We start from the raw sequence: 22,236 nt of genomic DNA, 5'->3' as shown, positions 1-22,236 counted from the left end.
GCGATTTATTTATTGTCATTGCAAACGCAGTTGTAATTGGAAATTGCGTTCTTTGAAACTGAACCGGAAACATTTGACCACAAAAATTCAAATGTATACGTGATATTACGTGGTTTACAAATAATTACCTTGATAAATACCAAAAACTCTGTATAGGAGAGAGCTCAGAACGTATTGTTTTAAATTTTCCTGTGATAAAATACCTCAACTTTTTTTCAAACCCAGGTAGAGATTCATAAAATTGTTTTAAGATTTTGAAATTTCCGTTGATTCATTATTTCGTACACACGATATGAGATTCAAATTGCAGTTCCCTAACTTAATTGGTTTTAGAGATATACCTATTGGTTTTCGCATTTTGGTCTACATGCCAGACACCACGCCTCCTATATTTCGATGTTAACATTTCTGCACTAACTATTTCCTTCAAATAGAGAGCACGGTATACTCAAAAAAGGGATTTAAATATTTCAAAGGAGTCCCTGGGCATGCTCTCACTTAAAATGAGACGGCATGGTTTAGATGGCAACGAAGTAATTAGAAGAGAGGATGCGCTGATTTTTTCTTGTTGTATATTACCATTGTATTGCGGCCGCCGTAGCCGAATTCGGTGGTGCGTGACTACCATTCGGAACAGAGATAACGTAGGTTCGAGTCTCGGTGAAACGCCAAAATTAGGAAAAACTTGTTTCTAATAGCGGTCGCCCCTCGGCAGATCTCGGCAGGCAATGGCAAACCTCCGAGTGTATTTCTGCCATGAAAGGGCTCCTCATAAAAATATCTGCCGTTCGGAGTCGGCTTAAAAACTGTAGGTCCCTCCATTTGTGGAGCAACATCAAAACGCACGCCACAAATAAGAGGAGTAGCTCAGCCAAACACCCAAAAGGGTGTACGCGTCAATTATATGTATATACATATACCAATACAATATATTATATATTACCAATACAATCTCAGTTTTGCCGTCATATCCCAAGTAACGTCGACAAATCAGCTGATTATTTAAAATTCGCTGAGAGCCGGTTAACGTTCTGATATTAGCTACACCTTCCAAAATTAACTGAATGGAAGCAAAATATATTGAAGAAAATGGATAATGAAAGAGGTTGCCAAATGATGTGTATTATTGCATGATTATTTGAATTTATCTCCATTAATTTTTTGTTAACCTTTATTTATTTTTGCAGCAGTGGTGATAAGAAAAATATAAAAAAATAGCTGGTCGAATGTCACGTTAAAATAGTAAACTATATTATTCAATATACATATATACATATGCTTAACACCCATTTTATGGTAGTTGTGCTAAAATACCAGATAACTCAAATACGACCATAGCACACCTTAAGAATTTTCCAAACCTAATTGCTTTCAGACCTCATTTCGGAACTTAACCAAGGCTAGTAACAAAAAATGATATCAGATGAGCAAACTAATAAATAATAACCATATATAAAGGGTGTTTTTTTTTAGAGGCTAGGTTTTCAAGTTGGCACTACTTTTTTCGTAGATGGTCTTTTTGACAGCTGTCACTTGATTTATGCTCAGTTTGGTTTGCCATTTCATAATGAATATACTTACACCTGATCAAGCGCGTCGCACGTTCGGTGAATGGGCCCAAAACGAGATGGCCACCGATCCCGATTTTCACAAGAAAATTTTGTTCAGCGATGAAGCTCACTTTTGGTTGAATGGGTATGTCAATAAGCAAAATTGTCGCATTTGGAGTGAACATAATCCACAAGCCATTGCTGAGACGCCGTTACATCCTCAAAAAGTCACTGTTTGGTGTGCTCTATGGGCAGAGGGAATCATTGGTCCATATTTCTTTAAAAATGAAGCCGGCCATAATGTTACAGTCAATGGAGAGCGCTATAGAGCCATGATTAATGACTTTTTCGTGCCTGAATTGGACGATGTTGATGTGGACGACCTTTTGTTCCAACAAGACGGCGCTACATGCCATACAGCCAACGCAACAATCGATTTATTGAAGGAAACTTTTGGTGAGCGCATTATCTCGCGCCGTGGACCTGTGGCGTGGCCTCCAAGATCGTGCGATATAACACCGCTGGACTATTTCTTGTGGGGCTATGTGAAGTCGCTTGTCTACGCAGATAAGCCCGAGACGATTGACGTCTTGGAAGATAATATTCGGCGCGTTATTGCTGACATACGGCCCCAATTGCTGCAAAAAGTGGTCGAAAATTGGGCCTCTCGGCTGGAATTTATTCGAGCCAGCCGCGGCGGCCACTTGCCCGAAATCATTTTTAAAACATAATGGCAAACCCTTATCTTTATAATAAAGCTAAATTCTTGGCCATAACATTAAATTATATACGTTTTATTTCATCTTGAAAACCTAACCTCTAAAAAAAACACCCTTTATATACACATATAATTGGCACGCACACCCTTTTTGGGTGTTTGGCCGAGCTCCTCCTCCTATTTGTGGTGTGCGTCTTGATGTTGTTCCACAAATGGAGGGACAGTTTTAAGCCGACTCCGAACGGCAGATATTTTTATGAGGAGCTTTTTCATGGCAGGAATACTCTCGGAGGTTTGCCATTGCCTGCCGTGGGGCGACCGCTATTAGAAAAATGTTTTTCTTTAATTTTGATGTTTTACCGAGATTTGAACCTACGTTCTCTCTGTGAATTCCGAATGGTAGTCACGCACCAACTCATTCGGCTACGGCGGCCGCCTTAGTGATTGTATTTAAAAGAAATAAATTTACCAGTATATGGAAATAACAAGCCATTCTTAGGCCTTTATAACACTCACATCTAACAATGATAGATTTGTGATTGTGACATCTTCGAGAGTATTTTTGGCTGTGATGTAGCAATGGGAGAAACAAGAGAAAATTCGCTCGATTGTTTCATTGTTTCCTACAATGGAACCAAAACAAGTACCCACATATGACGTCAACTAATTAGGTGATTCTGTTAAATTCACTGAGAGCGGGATAGCGGTTCACGGATGTCCCACTTTCTGTATTTTCTACATCATGACTTGCATGCATTATTCGCCACATTTGTAATAACACGTGTTTGTTTTGTATCTCGCCTTCCTCTCTTATTCTAGCTTGGCATAGCCGTTGGTTTCGTGTTGCCTCCAATTTTAGTACAAAACTCTGATGATCTAGAAGTGATTGGCAGTGATTTACTATTTATGTTTTACTGCTTCGCAGGCTTTACGACCATTTTAATGGTGTTGATGATACTTTGTAAGATATACACAATTTTATTTTATTTAAAATATAAAGTACATTTTGTTTCCATTATTGTTTGCATTCCTTAGTATTTAAGGATAAACCACCAACGCCGCCAAACCCAAAGCGTTCATCCACAGCTCCATCTGGAGGAGCTTCTGAAGTACCGTTCATGCAATCATTGAAGAGGTTGGTGATCAATCGTAACTATATTCTACTTTTGATATCGTATGGCATGAATGTTGGTGTTTTTTATGCGATATCAACTCTACTGAATCCGGTGAGTATAACATGACTATGCTTAAAAGAACTATTAAAACACTGCTTTCTGGTTTCTAATATGTACATATTTCATGGTAGTAATATAGATACCCATATACGTGCGTGAAACACCAAAATGAGGGAAAGTTTTTTCTGATAGTAATTTCATATGCGGGCTCCTGAGAGTAAAAAAATATATATACATTTATATCATGCGAAATGTTTGAAATTTAGTTGAGAGAAGCCAAGTTTAAACTACATACTTTTTAAAAACACAGTTGACTAAACAATACAGTAAATATCTTTATATTTGCAGTAATGATCGTGAAAGGGCTATTTCTTCTTTTGCCTTCAATAGGTTAATTTTACTTTTTTACGAGAGTTAGTGTTCTGTGGGCAATTCTTAAAGTTTTTGATATGATTTTGTAGATGCTCTTAATTTCTCACAGAGTAAGTGGTAATTTGACCGCATATCTGAAGGAAAAAATAAATACAATAATATCGCTACTAATTAATTAGAGAGATTCTGCGCAAGATTTTCTTCAACTTTGCACGTTGGCAACGGCGAATATCGCAGGCGATGAACGATGAGTTGTATGAGCTTTACGACAACATAGACATAGCGCAGCGAATAAAGATCCAGCGGCTACGCTGTCTGGGTCATGTTGTCTAAATGGATACAAACGCTCCAGCTCTGAGAGTTTTCGCCGCGGTACCAGCTGATGGTAGCAGAAGACGAGGAAGGCCTCCTCTGCGTTGGAAAGATCAGGTGGAGAAGGACTTGTTTTCACTCGATGTGTCCAACTGGCGCCGGCTAGCACGAGAAAGAAACGACTGGCGCGCTTTGTAAAATTCGGCCGAAATGGCGTAAGCGGAGAAGCTGGGCATCTATCTCCTATATAAAGTACAGCTACAATCCAAATCTTTTATTTTTATATTAGGGATTTTAAAAGAATCCTATACTATTAAAAGATATACATCTTAGTATCATACAATAGAATAGTTTTTGCTCACGGTATTTATTTAATATTTTATATGCACTATATGCACCGTTACAATTTTGTTTACATAGTATTTGCTTCAGAAAAATAGCGAAATCGAAATAGTCACAGATATTGGCGTATATGCCAATATAATTAGAATGTCGCCGGGAATTCAAGTCTGTCTATCCGTATATTTGTGCTTACGTTGACTCATTTCGCCTACCTTGTATTATAATTGGTTAAAAAGCAATATGTCAAACAAACCAGACGTTTGAATAACTTTATTAAAAATTGAGAGATCTTAGCAAAAACATTGAACACATTTACTCTTGCTGGCTACGTAAAATTTGCGCACCCAGCTAAATAGAACAACTCGTATTTCTATAAAATTAAAAAACAGCACCTAACACAGAGAATTCACTTGAATTAGGGGCGTGGACTAGCCTCTAAAATCAGCGAACAAGGGCTACATGAAAATCTGAAAATTAGAGAACCATGGTCACCTACTATAAAACAGATACTTAAGTAATGATCTTAAACTTAAAAGTAATATTATTCCATGACTATGTACCATTTATATTTACACTTGCATTTTTAGTAGATTTTATTTTTTTTTTTCTAGGTTGTACTGAAATATTATCCTGGCCATGAGGTTGACACTGGCCGCATTGGCTTGTCTATTGTGCTGGCGGGCATGATAGGATCTGTTGCTAGCGGTGTTGTACTGGACCAGATGCGAAAATTTAAGTAAGTTAACTTGATATTTCAATAAGTTTTTATAAAAATGTTTAATCAAATCACTTAATGGTACCTCATTAAGTTATGACTGTATTGAATAATATGGCGACGACAATGGCAGTCCCTGTGACCCTATGCTGCAACTTGAAACTCGAGGAATTGATGATGAGGATACAATAACACACATGTGCTCCAAAGTAAACGAATTTTTTGAACTCTTTCTGACGACGCTATTTATATGAAATATTACGTCCAAAAGGTATATTCCTTTCCGACTTTCAGGAAAATTATCACGACATTTGCTGCAGTGCAAGTGGAGTGAATGCATCCATCAGTACAAACGCAGTCATGTTGTATTTGACTCTGCGATCATTTTGGAAAACCACGTTTCATTACCAGTCAGAATATTGTAGGCCTTCTTGACCCATTCGATGATGTCCTTGAAATATTGAATTCTGAGCATTTTTCGGTTAACTTGTGTGAAACTAATCGAACACACGATTTTCCGTGAAAATACTATAAATTAATGTTTTGAGTAATCTCATGAATTTCAATAAAAATTTTGGTTGGTTTTGGATACATTTATGCACTGTTTTAATGAAAACTTCGGGCATACCTAGCACTAACACGTGTGAAATCTACCATGATGTGATAATCACTATAACCTTGGGCATTAGTTGAAACGTTTCGGTAAAGATTTTACCCAATTTAAAGCAAGACTTAGTATGGGCCCCTGTTCAACATTTTAACCCTCACTATTTTCCAAAATATAAAAAACCCTCATATTTCGATATACGAGTATAACCCGTAAAACAAATTACAGCCAAATTAAAAATGTCCGTTAAAAATATAATCGGTTTGTAAAAGAAGATTTATATGTAACCCCGCTAGCAAATACTCTCTTTCGAAAACTCTATTCCCCAATGTATTATATTAACCTTGTATGCGTACGTACGTACATACATAATTAGTGCGTACATAATTTTAAGATTTTTTAATGTAGTCTCAGATACATAAATACAAACCTCAAACCTTTATAAAATTTAAATGTATCATTACTTTTTTAGGGAAACCACATTGGCTGTCTATGCCTTTTCAATGGTTGGCATGTGGATATTTACATTTACGTTGGATACGGGGCATATTGCTGTGGTTTACGTGACGGCTGCGCTTTTGGGGTAAGGACGATGCGAAATTTCACTTGGTAAAAAAGAGCTTTATAAAGTAAATAAGAAAAATTTAAATATTTGCAAAGGTAAATTATTGCGGTTGAAATGGTTCATCAGTATACATACGAGTACGTATGTATATGTAGACATACGTATGCACTCATGCATTCATTATTTAATTTTTTGTGTCTTCTTTATTCGACTCACTTCACAGGAAACGATAGCGGTAGGGTGGTTTACAGTGTTTTATTGTCGCCCGATATAATTGGCGCTTACATCCTTTGTTGGTTGTTTGTCCCAGCTCCTCCTCCAATTTGTGGTGTGCTTCTTGATGTTGCTCCGTAAATGGAGGGATCTCCAGTTGTATGCCTCCTCGGAACGGCAGATGGTTCTTTTATGAGAAGCTTTTTCATGCGCGAAATGTACTCGGGGTTTTTCCATTGCCTGCCTATGGGCGACGGCTACTAGAAAAAATCTGTTCTATCATTTGGTATTTCAATGACTTGTAAGCTTGTGGTAATATAATGGGACCTCTGTGTTTAGACACAAAATTGATGTTTTTTACTACAAGGTAATTTAAAGTAATTCTTGCATAATCGAGGAGACTTTGTCTGGTTAACTTATTTCACTTAATCTTAATCAAATTCGTTGCCGCAATGGACGCAACGGACCCATTGTGACAGGCCTATAAGATTGTATTTGATGCGTTTCCACGGCAGTCGGTTCTAGGTTACCGAAACGACCCGGATTTATATCCGGCCCAGGACTGTCACTCCAGCAGCATTCCCCGTATGTAAATATGGAGAATGTTTATGCTGCTACAACAACAACAACATTGTATTTGATGAGGTAACTGTCAAAAGCAACACCTCTTAAGCTGGTGCGGTACGGTGCACTACGGTAAGACACAAGGAGTACCGCAGGCTTTTAAACCAAAATTGTTTCATATATACGATACTGTTTTTTGGTAAAAATTTTGATGACAATAAAAAAATTTAAATTAACGAAAAATCTTTTATTTTTTGCAAGTTCAAATTATGCTGACAAGTAATATTTATTTAAATTTAATTTATTAATACTTTTGTGATGGAGTCATCACTCTCTCCGTTGGGCCTCCGCCTGTCCTGATTGTTTATTATTATTATTATTATTACAAACTGAAACTTATAATTAAAATTGTAAGCCTAGTTAGGAAAGCTATGGCTGCTAAGGCCTTCAGCAAGTTCAAATTATGCTGACAAGTAATATTTATTTAAATTTAATTTATTAATACTTTTGTGATGGAGTCATCACTCTCTCCGTTGGGCCTCCGCCTGTCCTGATTGTATGTGCCAAATTTGTGCCAGTTCTTTTTATTTATTTCTAAAGCAACAGTCAATGCGTCCATTTAGTATGATACTTAAGATTTTCCTCGTTCACATAATAAAAATAAATTTGAGAGATACTGGAAACTATGCCTTTCGGCCCCCAGCTACGAAAAATCGGAGACTCCCAACTACATAGAATCAGAGACTGTAAACCCATCCTTTCTGGATCACTCCATTCATTCACTTCCATTACATTCTCATCCGATTTAAACATATAAGTATGTACATATACATATATTTGATTTAAGAAATACTTCGTTTCTTAGCACTGGCAGGAAACTCTACCGCATAATATTTGTAAGCCTATTGTTGATTTCTTATGTAAGAAAAAATCAATAAAGAAAATAAAAAAAAATAGTATACAATATATACACACTTATAAATACATTTCTATTTATTTTTTAGTTTCTTTATGACTGGTTATTTGCCAGTGGGCTTTGAATTTGCCGCTGAACTGACATATCCTGAACCAGAGGGCACCTCTTCGGGACTTCTCAACGCAGCCGCCCAAGTTTTTGGTATTGGATTCACATCCATGTACTCAGAAGTATTTTACACTTATGGGGACATTCCAGCTGATGTGATCATGTCCATTATGTTGGTACTGGGCACATTGATTACAGGGTTCATTAAACCAGATCTGCGAAGGCAAAAAGCAAATAAAGAGAATGCACGGCCTGCGCTCACCGTTTCTGGCGGATCGAAGCAGTCCCCAAACGTGGCAGTCATCACATCTGGCAAAATGGATGGAGTTAACCTATAGGAACGTATTGATTTCGTTTAAGCATTGCAAACTTTAGCCGTTTTTTCTTTAAAGTTTTAAAGCTTTACACCTATTCGCATTTTAAAGGAATAACAATGTTTTATAGGTGTGAGAAGATTGCAGCGCTTAAGCGGAATCAAAGCTATGCACTGCATAGCTCAGGTGATAAAAAATAGTTATTATGTTTATTTTAATGTATATATACATAAAATATTAGGTTGAATTCTCTAATCGACGGTGTTGGGCGACAGCTAAACTGCCTACTGGCAATGCCTCGTCCTTGTTATCACATGGAAGTAACTATTTCTAATAATGTTATGTACAGTTTTGTGTAAATAAGTAAGCACATGTTAAAAAGTGTATAATATATATTTATAAATTTTAAGTGCAAGTTATTAATTTAGTTTTAAAGAAAACATACAAGTTTTAAAAACATATATTAGCAGCAACAGAAATACAAAATAAGCTAAAGCAGTGTTTTTTGAAAACATTAATAAAAATATATATGTATACACAAAATGTAAAATAAGAAGTATAAGACTATTGTTGTTGACGTAGAGATTTAATTAATAACTATACATATATTCATAGGTGCATATACATACATAGAAATTATTGTTATTTGCAATTATAAACAATAATAAACACCACCAAGTGTCAATATTTAGATAAACAAAAAATAAAAGTTTGTATAGTTCATTTATTCAAACAAGAGGAAAGCAAAATCTTACTTTTCGGAAAACCCTTTTCAAAACCTAATTCTGTCAAGAATAAAGTTTTGCCCGTATTTTTTTTTTCTCATTTAATATAATTTATAAATTATATCGAATCGGTAGATTGATATTGACTTATTTGATTTGTATTACCATCAGCAGAAGGGATCTGAAAAGTCTAAACTCATTGCACCTACTTATGTATATACATTCATACCATATATTTGTACGTATGTAAGTACATACAATATTGTGCTCTTGATCAGTCTTAAATGCACATTTAGAACATTAATGCGGGTGTGTAATTTTCGAAAAATTGGTTCATTCGACCAAGATTCACATAGGGCTACAGATTTTTTATTTGACGTTGGGCTATAGGTGCACGCACTGACCCAAGTTAATAGTCCGCGTGGTGCAAGGACAATAGAATACCAGGTTGCGTTTTTCAAAATCGCTCCAGGTTCCATGAATAAACGCACACAAAGGAATGGGAATTGCGTGCTTGGGAACAGGAAGAGTAAGCGAAAGCAATAGAAACTGCCAAACACTAGAAATTATACTCGCCACATATTCTTGCCATGGCGTCATCCGTATATAAACGCAAAAAAATGCATTTGGGGGCATTATATTTCACAATTCAACATGCTTCACTTCGTTTTCATTCGTCTTATTAGTTTAAATCTCACAAATCACAATATCACCAAGCCATTCATTGATTTCTCACAAACATAAAATTTCTCCTCCTTTTATTTGTTTTGTTCGTTCGTTTGTTTTGTATAGGAAGGAAAACTGACGTTAGGCTTGGCAAAATCGCGAAAAAGAAAGTTACTGTTTCGAGAAGATGACACCTTCAGTATTCACTTCGCCTTGGGGTTGGTGGTGGATGCATAGCATTAATTTCATACTAACTATTTAAGTATATTCAAGGAAGAAAAAGTTACCCAAAAGGGTTATTAATGCAGCTATTGAAAGACGGAAAAGAATTAAAAGAAAACGAAGAAATTATTGGGCCACCCTGTTTATAACGATCGATCAGTAACCGGTAAATTCCATACGTTTCATTACACGAACATAACAAATACCAATTTTTTACGGGCATAACAATTCATTCATAATATCATTTTAAAACATAACGAAAAAATTGTATTGCGGTTTACAAACCTTTCAAAAGTAGTTTACATAAATTTTTTTATAAAGTATTTTACATAATGAAAATTCACAAAAACTGGATCATTACTTTTACTTAAATAAAAAACACTAAAACACAGTTATTGAACAAGTTTTATTCATTCCATCATCTTAATAGCGACATTTTAAATTATTTGCTCATTTATGTGGAATGTGCAACGTCTTGTAAAAATTACTATTTTCACAAAAGCTGCACTCACTTAATTTTATATCGGAGGAGGTTTTACGTTATATAAATGAGTTATGAAACAATATTTTACATATATTGAACATATTTTATTAATTTAAAGTACTAATTGAATATTTTTCACAATTTATATTCAACTTTCTACAGAAAACGAACTAATGCAAAAGTTTATTCCACGATTTTCGCCGCATCCGTCAGCTGTTCGTTCGTTTCCCTTTTTATTCACGAAACTTGTCGTAACCGTATCTCTTTCGTCCGTGCGATTAAATGTTTACCGCAGCGTGTGAGAAACATATACATATGTATGTATAATTAATGAATATATAGGTATCATTTTATAACGAATTTTGGACACTGATTAGAATCTCATTTAAAAAAACATTTTTGGGGCCAATCATGATATCAGCAATCGATACAATTTGTTCATACAAATAATGAAAATATAAATAAAATACTGTCTAGAAAATATAAACTGCGTTATAATCAAATTATATTCAACGTCAATTGTGAAATTCTAAAACGAGAACTGTAAACGCAACATATTGGCGTACGGTAAAACTTTTCCATCAAAGAGAAGTCGCCCGTTTACTCTGTCTTCTTTTAAACTACTTTACGGATATCCCGGTGAGATATAACAACGTACATTGGTTGAGTCATATAAACCACCTTGCTCTTCCCCACAAACTTAAGCTAAAAAACAATTGGCCTTGTCGTGAATTCTACGTAGCTCACATAAAATTACCTAAGGCCGAATATTGTAACAAATCTTAAGTTAATAACTGCTACCATTTATTGTGGAGGTCCCCAAGATCGCAGAAGTAGTAGAACTTTATTGAGGTATGCGCACCATAGTTCACGTTCCTCTTTCGTATCGGCTGAAAGAAGGTATCGTACAACGGTATTGCGGCCATTTGGCACAATAATAAGCGACTCTACATCTGTTTCTTTTGCTGGCCGCACAAACTCAAGTAACATAGTGTTGAGACGCGCACATATATCACGAGGCGCAACAGTTACTTTCTGCGTACGGCAGGCGTATAGATCAATCGAGCCAATAGGCGCCTTCTTACGCTCATCGTCGGGATACTTCCAATAGTTAAGTATACTCCCATTTAAATAACACCAGCGACGATGCCAAGCGCCAAATCCAGAAATTTCCTCGAACATGGTGAGAAAGCCGCGATGTTCTACCAAAAAACATAATTCACAGTTGACTTTCATGTGTACCAAACCTTCCAATGGACTAACACCGAGAACCTGTGCCGAGGCAATACAAAAAACAATAGTTTAAATAGAAGAGTGGAAGTTTAAAGATCATACCTGTGTTAGTGTCCAGGAAGTGCGTTGTATCTCACGTAAGGAAAATATGGCAAAACCATACTGCACCAAAGCAGGAGTACGGACGGCATTTGGCCCAGCTGGGCTTTGAACAGGTGGCATAACTAAACGATTTTCGCTGCCCTTCTTTTTAGGTGTTTTGATACCTGACTTCTTGTTTAGATTTATATGATATTTCACCTCGTGCGGTAGAACTTCACGCTGGGCAGTCATCCCGTAAATCTCCAGGGTAATCTAAATATAAGGCAAGAAATGAAATTAACATTTATCAAACAACAATTGCTTAAGAAAAAAAGGAAAAGCAATAAATTAACTATAGAGTCCTCTATACGAATTGTAGTTCCTTAGAACTCTAACTGATATTCGTACATATTTTTATACGAATGTTAAGCTGTGAATCGGTTGAGACACTATGCTCAAATGGGATGTGAATCGCTTTTCTCTAACATGAGACAACAAGTCCCGTTAACGTTTTTAATGTTGAATAATGAAATAGCGCACTTATATTTCCATTATTAGTTAAGATAGATGGAGATAGATTTGATTTGAGGTTTGCACTTCGACCTCATAGTATTTTGTGCCCTCCACTCATTTCAGTACATCATCCAAACCCAAACTCTTGTTAAACTTAAGATATAGCTTGGTTGGGCCTGCCTACCTTCCGGCTGCAATTATCTGAGCAATAGCGCCGCATCCTAGGAGAAGGTGTATGGGAGTCTCTGGAAATTGGTTGCAGAAACAAGGGTCAATAGACTATTTCCAATCTTGTGTAGATGCCTGTGCCCCTGAGTATTCTCAGTTTATCCTTAGGGAGAATTATGAGCTTCCTAAACCTCTTTTGATTGTATCTCTGTAAGGATTTCGCCTGGTGCCAACTAACCTACCTTAGCCTTAGCTCTTCACTCCTAAACTTCTCCTTGATGATGTGTTCTCCCATAGCAAGAAGGGCTCGGGTTCTATTGGCAACGAGGCCGCAGCTTCTCTAGCCAATGCGTCCGCACTTCGTTCTAGTCAGCACAAAGCCCCGACCTTAACGCCATTAAAAATCCGTGGATCGATATTAGCCAAAAATAATTAAAAACTGCTAATGAACTATGGCAAAGAGTAAAATAAGCGTGAAACTCTATTCCTTTGGTAACGCCAAAACTTAAAAAGTTTACCTCGTGGTTAACAACAAAATTCTAATCAGGTAAGAAATAAACAAATTTAACGAATTTGAAATAACTAATTTTTGGTTTTCTTGCAGATCAATGAAAGTGCGCTATTTCAGTGTCCAGTTCAAAATGTAATTATAATATTAATTTATCTGTCCATGCCTATATATATTACAACATATATATGTATACGTGTATATGTATATGCACCTTATATACCTAAAATTTTAATTAATTCAATTTTAGTTCAATTAATTCCTATTATCTGGACAATCCTATAATAAATTTTAAAATTCTCGAAAGAAAGTACCAAATAGCCAATTTAGACTATGTGGGTAACTTTCGGGCTAGTTGTATCAAAAAAAAACTGAGTACGGCTATTCGCCTTAGCGGGTTATTCTACATAAGGTTAGACATTTTTTTATCTTGTATGTATAATATGAATGTTTTCCAATATAAGGATCTAAACCTATCGTAAAACATTATTTAAGCCGCGGTTTAGAAAAAAATGGGCGTGTGGCCATAATTAATATCATACCCTAAAATCTGCATACACGTTATTCATTTGTAATACATCGGGGAATTTCACTGCTAGTAGACCGGGGAGTGTAGGCACCGTTTTCGTCGCCAAAACATATTCATTATATTTGAGTAAGCAAACCAAATGATGACCAGATATGGTATCTGCAGCTAGTTTGCGTATGTAATCTTGACGCAGTGGTATGGTTATCTCTTTAACAGTGAGACGCCCTCTGTCGCGCAACGCTCCTAATGGTCTCAAGCACTTTTCTACGCGCAAACGTTGTACTTCATCTAAACAAGCCTGACGTCGATGTGCTATAAAATTAAAAATTTTTGTTTTTTCTTTTGAAATTAAAAAAATAACCACTAAAAACTATTGCAATTTACTTGCTACCAGCAGATGGCGCTCGCCCTCAACGGACTCTGTTGAACCGGAAAATTCTATAGTGGCTGCACACAAGTTCAATGCCTGGCTGGTTTGTGAAATTATTGTCTGTTGTTTACAGACTTCATCTAGAAGCTTTTTAATTTTTTCCTCCACTAAATGGCTATCATCTGACTCAGTTTGTTCGGATGAATTGTTATCGTCCTCCCCGCATTCTTCAACCACGTAAGTTTCATCATGTTTGATATTTTCTTCGGTTATCTCTTGCTGTTTCGGATAATTAATTTGCATGGCTGCACCCGTTGCGCTGATGATATCGGAGCGTAATTCCTGCTGCTCACGAGACACTTTTCGCACAGGAGTCGAACTGGCACTCTTAAAAAGAAGAAATTGTAAATTAGTATCTAAAATTATATATATTAGAAGATCCATCATGGGGTTGAGTGACAATTTTTTGATATATTAGTAAACTATTGGTTCAACACGCGGTTGTTGTTCTTGTTGTAGCATTTTACTAAGCCCTATTAAGCGGAATGCAGTCATTGCTCATCATCGTAAATCTCATTAATCGGTAGACGCATAAAACAAACTGTTGGGGAGGGGTGTTATATGAGTGGATTCAAGGGGATACGTCAAAATCCATTCTCAATATGTAAGAGTTTAACCTACTGCAGTATGCGGGACAGTAACCCGCGGTTACTCGCTAAGGGTTAAAATCAACCCCACTTAAAAAATATAATATTTACTGCACTTATTCTAATTGTTTTATCAGCTTGCATTCTGATTAGTTTCACGTGTGTCGTTGAGGTGGACGAACACTTTGGTTGGGGTGTCTAAGAAAGTTTGTGCCCTCTACTCATCACAATACCTCATCCAGGCTCAGTTCCCGCAGTAAACCTAAGAAGGAGCTGGGTCGGGCTGAGCATATGTGCCTTTATTCTGACCTTGTCGTATCAAGCCGACATGTATATTCTGGCGATTGGTCGCAAAAACCAAAGAAGTCGTTTTCACGACAGTCGGTTTTACGTTACCGAAACGACCCGGACTTATATCCGGCCAAGGACTGTCACTACAGCAGCATTCTCTGTATGTAAGTATGTAAGTATGGGGAATGTTTAAGCTGCTACAACAACAACAACAACAGAGGTTCTAACCTCTACCTTGATGTTATGTGGGGGCCAAGTCAAGAAAGGGTTTGGGTCACGCTGCGAGTAAGGGCGGGATAAAATCAGTTGGTTTAAACATTCTAAATTAAAAGTTATATATATTCACATTGTCGCTCTGTTGTCGTCTGTAAAAGCTGACAGTGTGCACCAAAGTAACCATATTGTCGTCATTGCCACGATTAATACTCAGCTCAGATTTCACAGGTTGCGAGGTGCAGGCAGCTGTTTTTGAACTCGATGCCGACTCAATATTTTCTTCTGATATAGTTTGATAATTAGTGTATTTTTTTGGTGTTTTGCGGAAAGTGAAGCTATTGGAGGCTGTTGTGCCTTTACTCTGAAACATTTATAAAAATAAGTAAATAATAATTATCCAATATATTAATTTTATATTTAATATTTACTTCTCTCGGCATGTCATCAACGCTTTCTTCCGTACAATCATCATCGCCGTAATCATCTAAGGCTTCATCCAAGAAATCATCAACACCTCCTGACGCTTCAGAAGAATTTATCGAGCTGTCATTGCAGCCATAAAATTCATTCTTATCAGCATAGCGTACCTCCTGCATGTTAAAATTTGTCAAGCAAATGCATAAAAATAAATTGAAAATACATTAACAATTAAAAATGAAAAAGAACCAGATCACGCACTGTGTTAAGCACAGAAATTTAATATTTGTTACACGTACCCACCTTTACTTGTTTCGATTGCTGGCATTGTTGCTGTTGGTGGTCATTCTTTTGTACCACCTGCATTATCACACGACCCAAACTACCATTGCAAATGTCTATACTGCTGTCGTCTGCTTCCTCTGAATCCATGTAACTATAAGTAATATGAGATGAAAAGAAAGAAATGCATGATCTCATTTTGACTATGATTTATTTGATGAAGCAGAAATTTGTAAAAAATTGAATCGGTCGTAAATGAGATTTTCATTAAGTTATGTACAACTATTGATTAAATTGGATTAGTAGTGAAATAGTATTTGTTGGTTATTCCATGCAAAACAAACAAGAATTAAAACGGTTCGCTAACCTTTCATCGTGAATATTGCTATCAGCATGGCCAGTTTCAGCCGTTGCTGCAAGAATACGTGTATGCTCTTCTGTGGCACTATGTCCAGACATAGTCGCCGTAGTACAACCATTTTCCCGATCTGAGTCGGATTCCAAATCTGATAGAGCGGGATACATTTGATTTTGTAGAGATGCGGCTTTACTTGATCCTGCCGTTATAGTTACAGATTTACGCGAACGTTTACTTTCATCATCATCAATGATATCGCTAGCTGAAAAATGAAAGATAAACTATTTAATTTTTAACAAACTTTGATCGTGACTTGTAAGCATTAAGAAATAAACTTGACTATGCAAATAAACATCTTTTTTACACACGTGAATGACGCTTTTTGTTAACGTCCAATATTGTCTTGGGCATTGGTGGAGGTGGCGGAGGTGTGTGTAGTTGCCTTGGAGCCGATGTTATGGTATGTTTTGGGCTAGGAACTACGCAAGACTGCATTTGTAGAGTTTCAGACTGGACACTTTGCTCCTCATTTTTCTCGAATACTTCCTTTTGTTTGTTGAAACGTTTTGCAAGAACTTGCATATCTTCTTGTCGTTGTTTTTGTATTTCGGCTTTAATTTTACTTTCAGCCATTGTAACCGTAGTCGCTGTAAGCGCCGCCACTTTTCCTCGGAATTTATTTTCGCTACTTGGTTTTGGGGGCAATAATAATGAAGAATTGGTATGGTTACACGCGAGAGCGGCAGAAGCTGCTGTAAAAACAGATCAAATTTATGTTGCGTTGCTATATTTGTCATGAACTCAATATAAAACTGTTTATTATATCTTACCTTTTGCACCTACTTCCCTGCGTAATGCAGCTTCGTCCTGCCGAATTTTACTTATGCATGGTGCCATACCAAGAGCAGCTTTCGGCACAAGGGCTTCCCCTTTGTTTCTTTCAAATAATTGCATACGCTCTTTTAGCGACAATTCTGTTGGATCTTTCTGTGGACGATTTAATTGCTGACCGCCACTCGATTTATTCTCAAAAGCAGCCGCACGCCCGGATACTAAGCCAGGCTTAACATTTATCGACTTAACGTCCTGTGGATTGGCTACATTTTTTTTTTCTTCTATAGCCTTCGAAAATGTATTAGCCAGTTTAACTACTTTTAATTCATTATCTACCTCCTCCATTGGCTCTTTTTCATCCAATTTTGGGTACTCATATGCAAGTTTTACGGTTGTTGATTCTCGTCGTTGAAATCCCTGTGCTTCTAGCGAATTAATCACATTAGGGTCCCATGTCAATTGTTTTGTAGTGGTAAATATGCGTTTGGACTTTATCTGCTCCGCAACATCAGTAGACTGATTATCAGTTCTTTCACTCGAGACCGGAGCTAGTTGCGTGAGAACTTTTGTTTTGGTAAGCGCCTCTCCTGCAGTGTTCCTAGTTGACAAGGCTGGCTTACTTGGCCGTACATCAGAAATTTTTCTACTTGGTAAATCTGGTTTGGGCGGTGGTACTGCACTGACAGGACGTGGGTCATGATGAGATATATCATCCTCCCATTGATTGATGGAACAAGCCAGTTCAGCTAATTTGCCGTAACGTTGTTTAACTGGTTTTACACTGTTTTCAAATCCTCCTTCAGTAGGTGAATCAGCGCAGAACTGACCTTCAGTTCGATGTATTGGCGAGGAGAGGTCGTTCGGATTGGCATAAAGAGCTCCAAGACGTTGCAACCGACTACGTGATGTATCACGTATTTTAGCCATAGGTTGCTCCGAAACTGATTTTAAGCGGTGTTGTTCACAATCATCATGGACAATTTCTTCTTCTTCAACCTGAACTTGTACCTGGAAATGTAAATTGTTATAGATTGGTATTATTGGAACGTAGTTCTTCTGGAATTTCAATCTTACTTCAACATTTTTATCTGTCACAATATTAATTTCGATCCCCATATCCCTATTCTCTTTATCGACTGCCGAAAATTGACGGTGGACTTTTTTTGTACTAGATGATGGCTTCATTACATCTATAGGCGTTTTTTCAACGACTTGCAATTTATTACCACTGCTTGTACTGCTCTCGACACTTCTGTTAACCACAGTTTGCGTCAACGCTTGCGCAGACGCCGCTGGGGTAACTTGCCTATCTAACTGCTGTATTATTGATGGTTTTTGCTGCACCGTAAGTTGTTGGCAAGTTTGTCCATCTTCCGTAGCGCCGGTAGACTCATAACGCGAATATACTCCAGCGCTGCTAATGCCCAAGGCACGACTTCGTTGTTCAGCTTTATCCAGCATTCGCTAGAATTTATTATTTATTTTTGTAGGAACAGACATATAACTTTTGTTAGTTTAGGTATCAATATGGTACCAATGTAATTTTTTTAAAACGTTCAAAAATGATTAACGAAATAGTGGTATTTCCCACGATTCCGTAACAGTGGTATTTTAAACCAATAGTTAAGCATTTAGTGACACTCTAAATTGCCTCATTTAATATGAACACTATGTCCGTACCTGTGTGAAAGGATCCATCTTGTTTTTAGAACTTTGACTTTGCACTTCCTTCTATATGTCAGCAAATATTTTTTTAGTCACTGCACAAAAATTGTATTATTATTTATATTTGTAGCACTTAGTATAATTCAAACAAAGTTTTACTAAAGTTGGGACAAGTTTTCCAAATAATGCGACCGCGGTTTAAGAAAAATTTACGTTGACAGCAGCCGCTGAACGCTTTTTGAATTTTGCAAAATTCAGCTCAATTCAGCAACATACCCGTGAAGATAGGTTTCATTTCCATACAAGCGCACGGTTGCTGGGCAACTTAAGAGCGAGATACACTACACTAGTAGCTTGTCAAACCAAATTTTTTAATATTTTTATTCACTAATAGCGTGACTGGATCAAACATATACTTCAGGCAAGATCAAACAGCGACAGTGCCACGGCAGCCGCTGTTATTTCCGCAATTTGCTGACGTTTCGGGTTGACAAGAACACTTCGAGTATCCTTAATCTCTAGATTAACAAGTATATATCCTGACCACTAAATTTGTTCGCTTATTTCTTCAGACTTGGAGCGTGTTTTTAGGAACTGCTGATGTTAAAGATGGTGACTTGCTGTGGCAATATTTGTTTGTGCTTTCACAATTAAATTTCACACAAATCACGATATTACCAAGTCAATTACAAAACATTTCACAAACATAAATTTCTCCTCTTTTGTTTGTTTTGTATTGGAAAGGAGGGTCGCGTTAGGATTGTCAAAATCGCGAAAAATGAAATTACTGTTTTGGGAAAACACCGCCTTCAGTATTCAATTCGCGTTGTTAAATTAAGCAGAAAGATTTGAGCAAAAAGTTTTTTTGAACTGTTCATGTAACACCAAGAAAAACACAATAACTTTAACCGTTTCGGGACGATGGGGATGTTTTTATCCCGAAGAAATTAAAAAAATCGTATCTGTCACAATATGGAAGCGATTTGGTTCAAAACAGTCCCAAATCATTCATTATACTCTTATCTACAAAAACAAAAATACCAGCTGTTGGTTGGAGTCATCAGTTTTTTATTAAATGTCATTTTCTTAGACACGTTGTTGCGTAGATGGTATTTGTTTGGAAAAAGCTTAGAAATATAGTTACATTTTGTGCAAATAGTGCTTATCTATTGAAATAAAAAGTTTAGAATAAAGAATAACTTATTTTCTTTATAAGAAGTCAAGGTAAGTTCCGTGGGAAGAAATCATCCCAAATCTGTTTATTTGTGGGATATTATTATCCCATACGTACTCATGTACATTATTTTACTTACAGAATGGAGAGACCACGCAGACTGGGTGTTTCACAAATTCAGAACTTTTTGAATGAATCGAGTGATGAGGATGATCTGTTTGCTGATAGTGGTTCCGCATACAGTCCCAGTGAAAAAAGCAACATTGATTCAGATCTCCATCTTCTGATGGCCCGGCAGAGCATATGATGAAGAAATAGAAATTGATCGTGAAAATGAAAGTACTGATGATGAAATATACGAAGTTGAACGTTTGGAAGAAGATAATGTGAATGAATGGCCGATGATATTATAATATGGACAGACCCACAACCGACATTCAAGCCACGATTCACTATTAGCCAAGAACGAATCATTAGTAATGAGGGCATAACTCGTGGACTGAAACCTTTGGAGGTATTTTTCAAGCTATTGCCTAGAAGCTTTATTCATCACATAGTATATTGTACCAATGAGAGAATTGATATTCACAATATAAGCCATGTAAAAAACAAACGAGCTAGAACCGATTTTAGTGAGATCCTCATAATTCTCGGATGCACATTTGTAATGTCATATAATCGAGTGCCTTCTTTGAAGGACTATTTTTCAAATAGCCCTTCATTGGGGAATCCATACATAAAAAAAGCCATGTCCAGAGATCGGTTCTTACACGTTATGTCCAAACTATATTTTTCCTCGTTATCATACCAGCCTGATCCAAAACCTAAAACATATTTCATTGATGATTTGGTCAATTGTCTCAAAAGCACCTTTCAAAAATGTAGATCCGACTCTCCATTCCAAAGCATTGATGAGTCTATGACCAAATTTTTGGGTCGCTCTACCTTGAAGCAGTATATGCCATTGAAGCCAGTGAAGAGAGGAATAAAATTATGGATGAGATGCGACAGTATGACTGGCTATACTTACGATTTTAATATATATTCCGGAAAAGAAGACAATTCGCATACATCATCCACATTAGGCGAACGCGTTATTATGAAATTGGCATCGACCATCAGATGTCCTGACACTACATTGTGTTTTGACCGTTTTTTCACGTCAACAAAATTGATAAATAATATTCCTTTTCCAGCTTTAGGTACCTGTATATCTAACAGAAAAAATTTACCTAAAGTTACTGAAAAACTAAACAGAGGAGAATATGTTTTCAGGTGTAATTCATCTGGTACTTTGGCAGTGGTTTGGCAAGATACTAAACATGTAATGTTTCTAAGCAATTGCCATGAGGCTACAGTGGGCACCGTTCAAAGAAAACGAAAAGATGGCACCAGAGTTGATGTGACTTGTCCAGATTTAGAGAAAACATACCGAAACATTATGGGTGGCGTAGATTTGGCCGACAAAATGGTTACCCTGTATGAACTAGACCGAAAGTCTTCTAAATGGTGGCGAAAAGTTTTCTTTCGACTTATGATGACATGCGCCGTAAATGCTTGGATTATCCAGGCGGAAACAAACCATCCACGTCAGAAAAGAGAACCGTTCTTTGGATTATTGGTAGAGCTATCCGAATGCCTCATCGACGACGGGAAAAAGAATGCGAAAATTCAGCGCAAAGTTCGAACAGGACCGGTCTCCGCAATGAAGAAAAAAATTAAACAAAATCTGGGAGATCATTTGCCACAAAGAACGAACAAGAGACAACGATGCGTAAATTGTGCTAAAAAGGGCAAAGAGAGCCGTACGAATCAGATTTGCATTGCTTGCAACTTGGCATTTTGTAAAAAATGTTTTACTCCTTGCCATCAGATATAAATATAATGTCTTATAAGATAAAATTGAATATATAAACGACAAAATAAAATGAAATCGAGTGAATTTAAGTCTAGAATTTTTATTAATATTTTTGAATACAGATGGATTTGGGATGTTTTTATCCCAGGACAATATCTCCTTTTAGGGATGCGCTAAAAATATAGTATCAAATTACTTTTCTTAAAATAGCCATAGGAGACGAAATAAACACTTTTCTTTGAGATTGTACGTCACAAAAGTTCCCGTCCCGAAACGGTTAAAAACTCACAGCAGAGTTGAAATTGTGTAAATAAGTAACCTATTTCTTTCCTCAAAAAAAAGTTCCGCTCCTTATATGTCAACATTACGAAGATATTATCATGCGCCCTGTAAAAATGTTCTATACTTTGTATGAAAATAGAATAAGATTTGAATTTTAATTTTTGTATACAAATAAAATAATCAGCTGAAAAAAGCACCCTCTCACTTTTTATAGAGGGTACATAATGCCACTTATTGCCTAA

The 22,236-nt window shown here is 36.7% G+C and overlaps 2 protein-coding genes across 12 annotated transcripts in view; one reads left to right on the top strand and one right to left on the bottom strand.

Annotated features, from left to right (window-relative positions):
• Window positions 1-9,186, top strand: part of LOC128866473 (feline leukemia virus subgroup C receptor-related protein 2) — a 48,001-nt gene extending 38,815 nt beyond the window's left edge. For 8 of the 10 annotated variants that reach the window (XM_054107244.1, XM_054107243.1, XM_054107242.1 and 5 more), the window contains exons 7-11: window positions 3,088-3,229; window positions 3,304-3,494; window positions 5,081-5,205; window positions 6,264-6,374; window positions 8,138-9,183. In XM_054107244.1, the coding sequence (XP_053963219.1) occupies window positions 3,088-3,229; window positions 3,304-3,494; window positions 5,081-5,205; window positions 6,264-6,374; window positions 8,138-8,495 (927 nt within the window). In that variant the 3' untranslated portion in view covers window positions 8,496-9,183. Of the gene's footprint in view, window positions 1-3,087; window positions 3,230-3,303; window positions 3,495-5,080; window positions 5,206-6,263; window positions 6,375-8,137 lie in introns of all 10 variants that reach the window. The other 2 variants (XM_054107246.1, XM_054107245.1) reach the window with 1 other exon arrangement.
• A 1,285-nt stretch (window positions 9,187-10,471) lies between these two features.
• On the bottom strand, window positions 10,472-18,930 carry LOC128866470 (anillin). 2 transcript variants are annotated; one of them, XM_054107233.1, is made up of 12 exons: window positions 18,696-18,930; window positions 18,090-18,479; window positions 17,012-18,023; window positions 16,550-16,933; window positions 16,191-16,443; window positions 15,845-15,977; window positions 15,553-15,714; window positions 15,255-15,485; window positions 13,985-14,357; window positions 13,614-13,912; window positions 11,904-12,155; window positions 10,472-11,840 (listed from the first exon to the last, which is right to left on the bottom strand). In XM_054107233.1, exons 1-12 carry the CDS (start codon window positions 18,711-18,713, stop codon window positions 11,373-11,375), a joined length of 3,975 nt encoding a protein of 1,324 aa, XP_053963208.1. In that variant the 5' UTR covers window positions 18,714-18,930; the 3' UTR covers window positions 10,472-11,372. The 2 variants fall into 2 exon arrangements, with proteins under 2 accessions (XP_053963208.1, XP_053963209.1); XM_054107234.1 differs by having other exon boundaries at window positions 16,550-16,930.
• Between the last annotated feature and the right edge of the window lie 3,306 nt (window positions 18,931-22,236).

This window comes from Anastrepha ludens, chromosome 6 (assembly GCF_028408465.1).
Source record: "Anastrepha ludens isolate Willacy chromosome 6, idAnaLude1.1, whole genome shotgun sequence".
Classification (NCBI taxonomy): Eukaryota; Metazoa; Arthropoda; class Insecta; order Diptera; family Tephritidae; genus Anastrepha; species Anastrepha ludens.
Note: the sequence above shows the minus strand (reverse complement) of the source record. Positions and strands in the feature narration are given on the sequence as shown.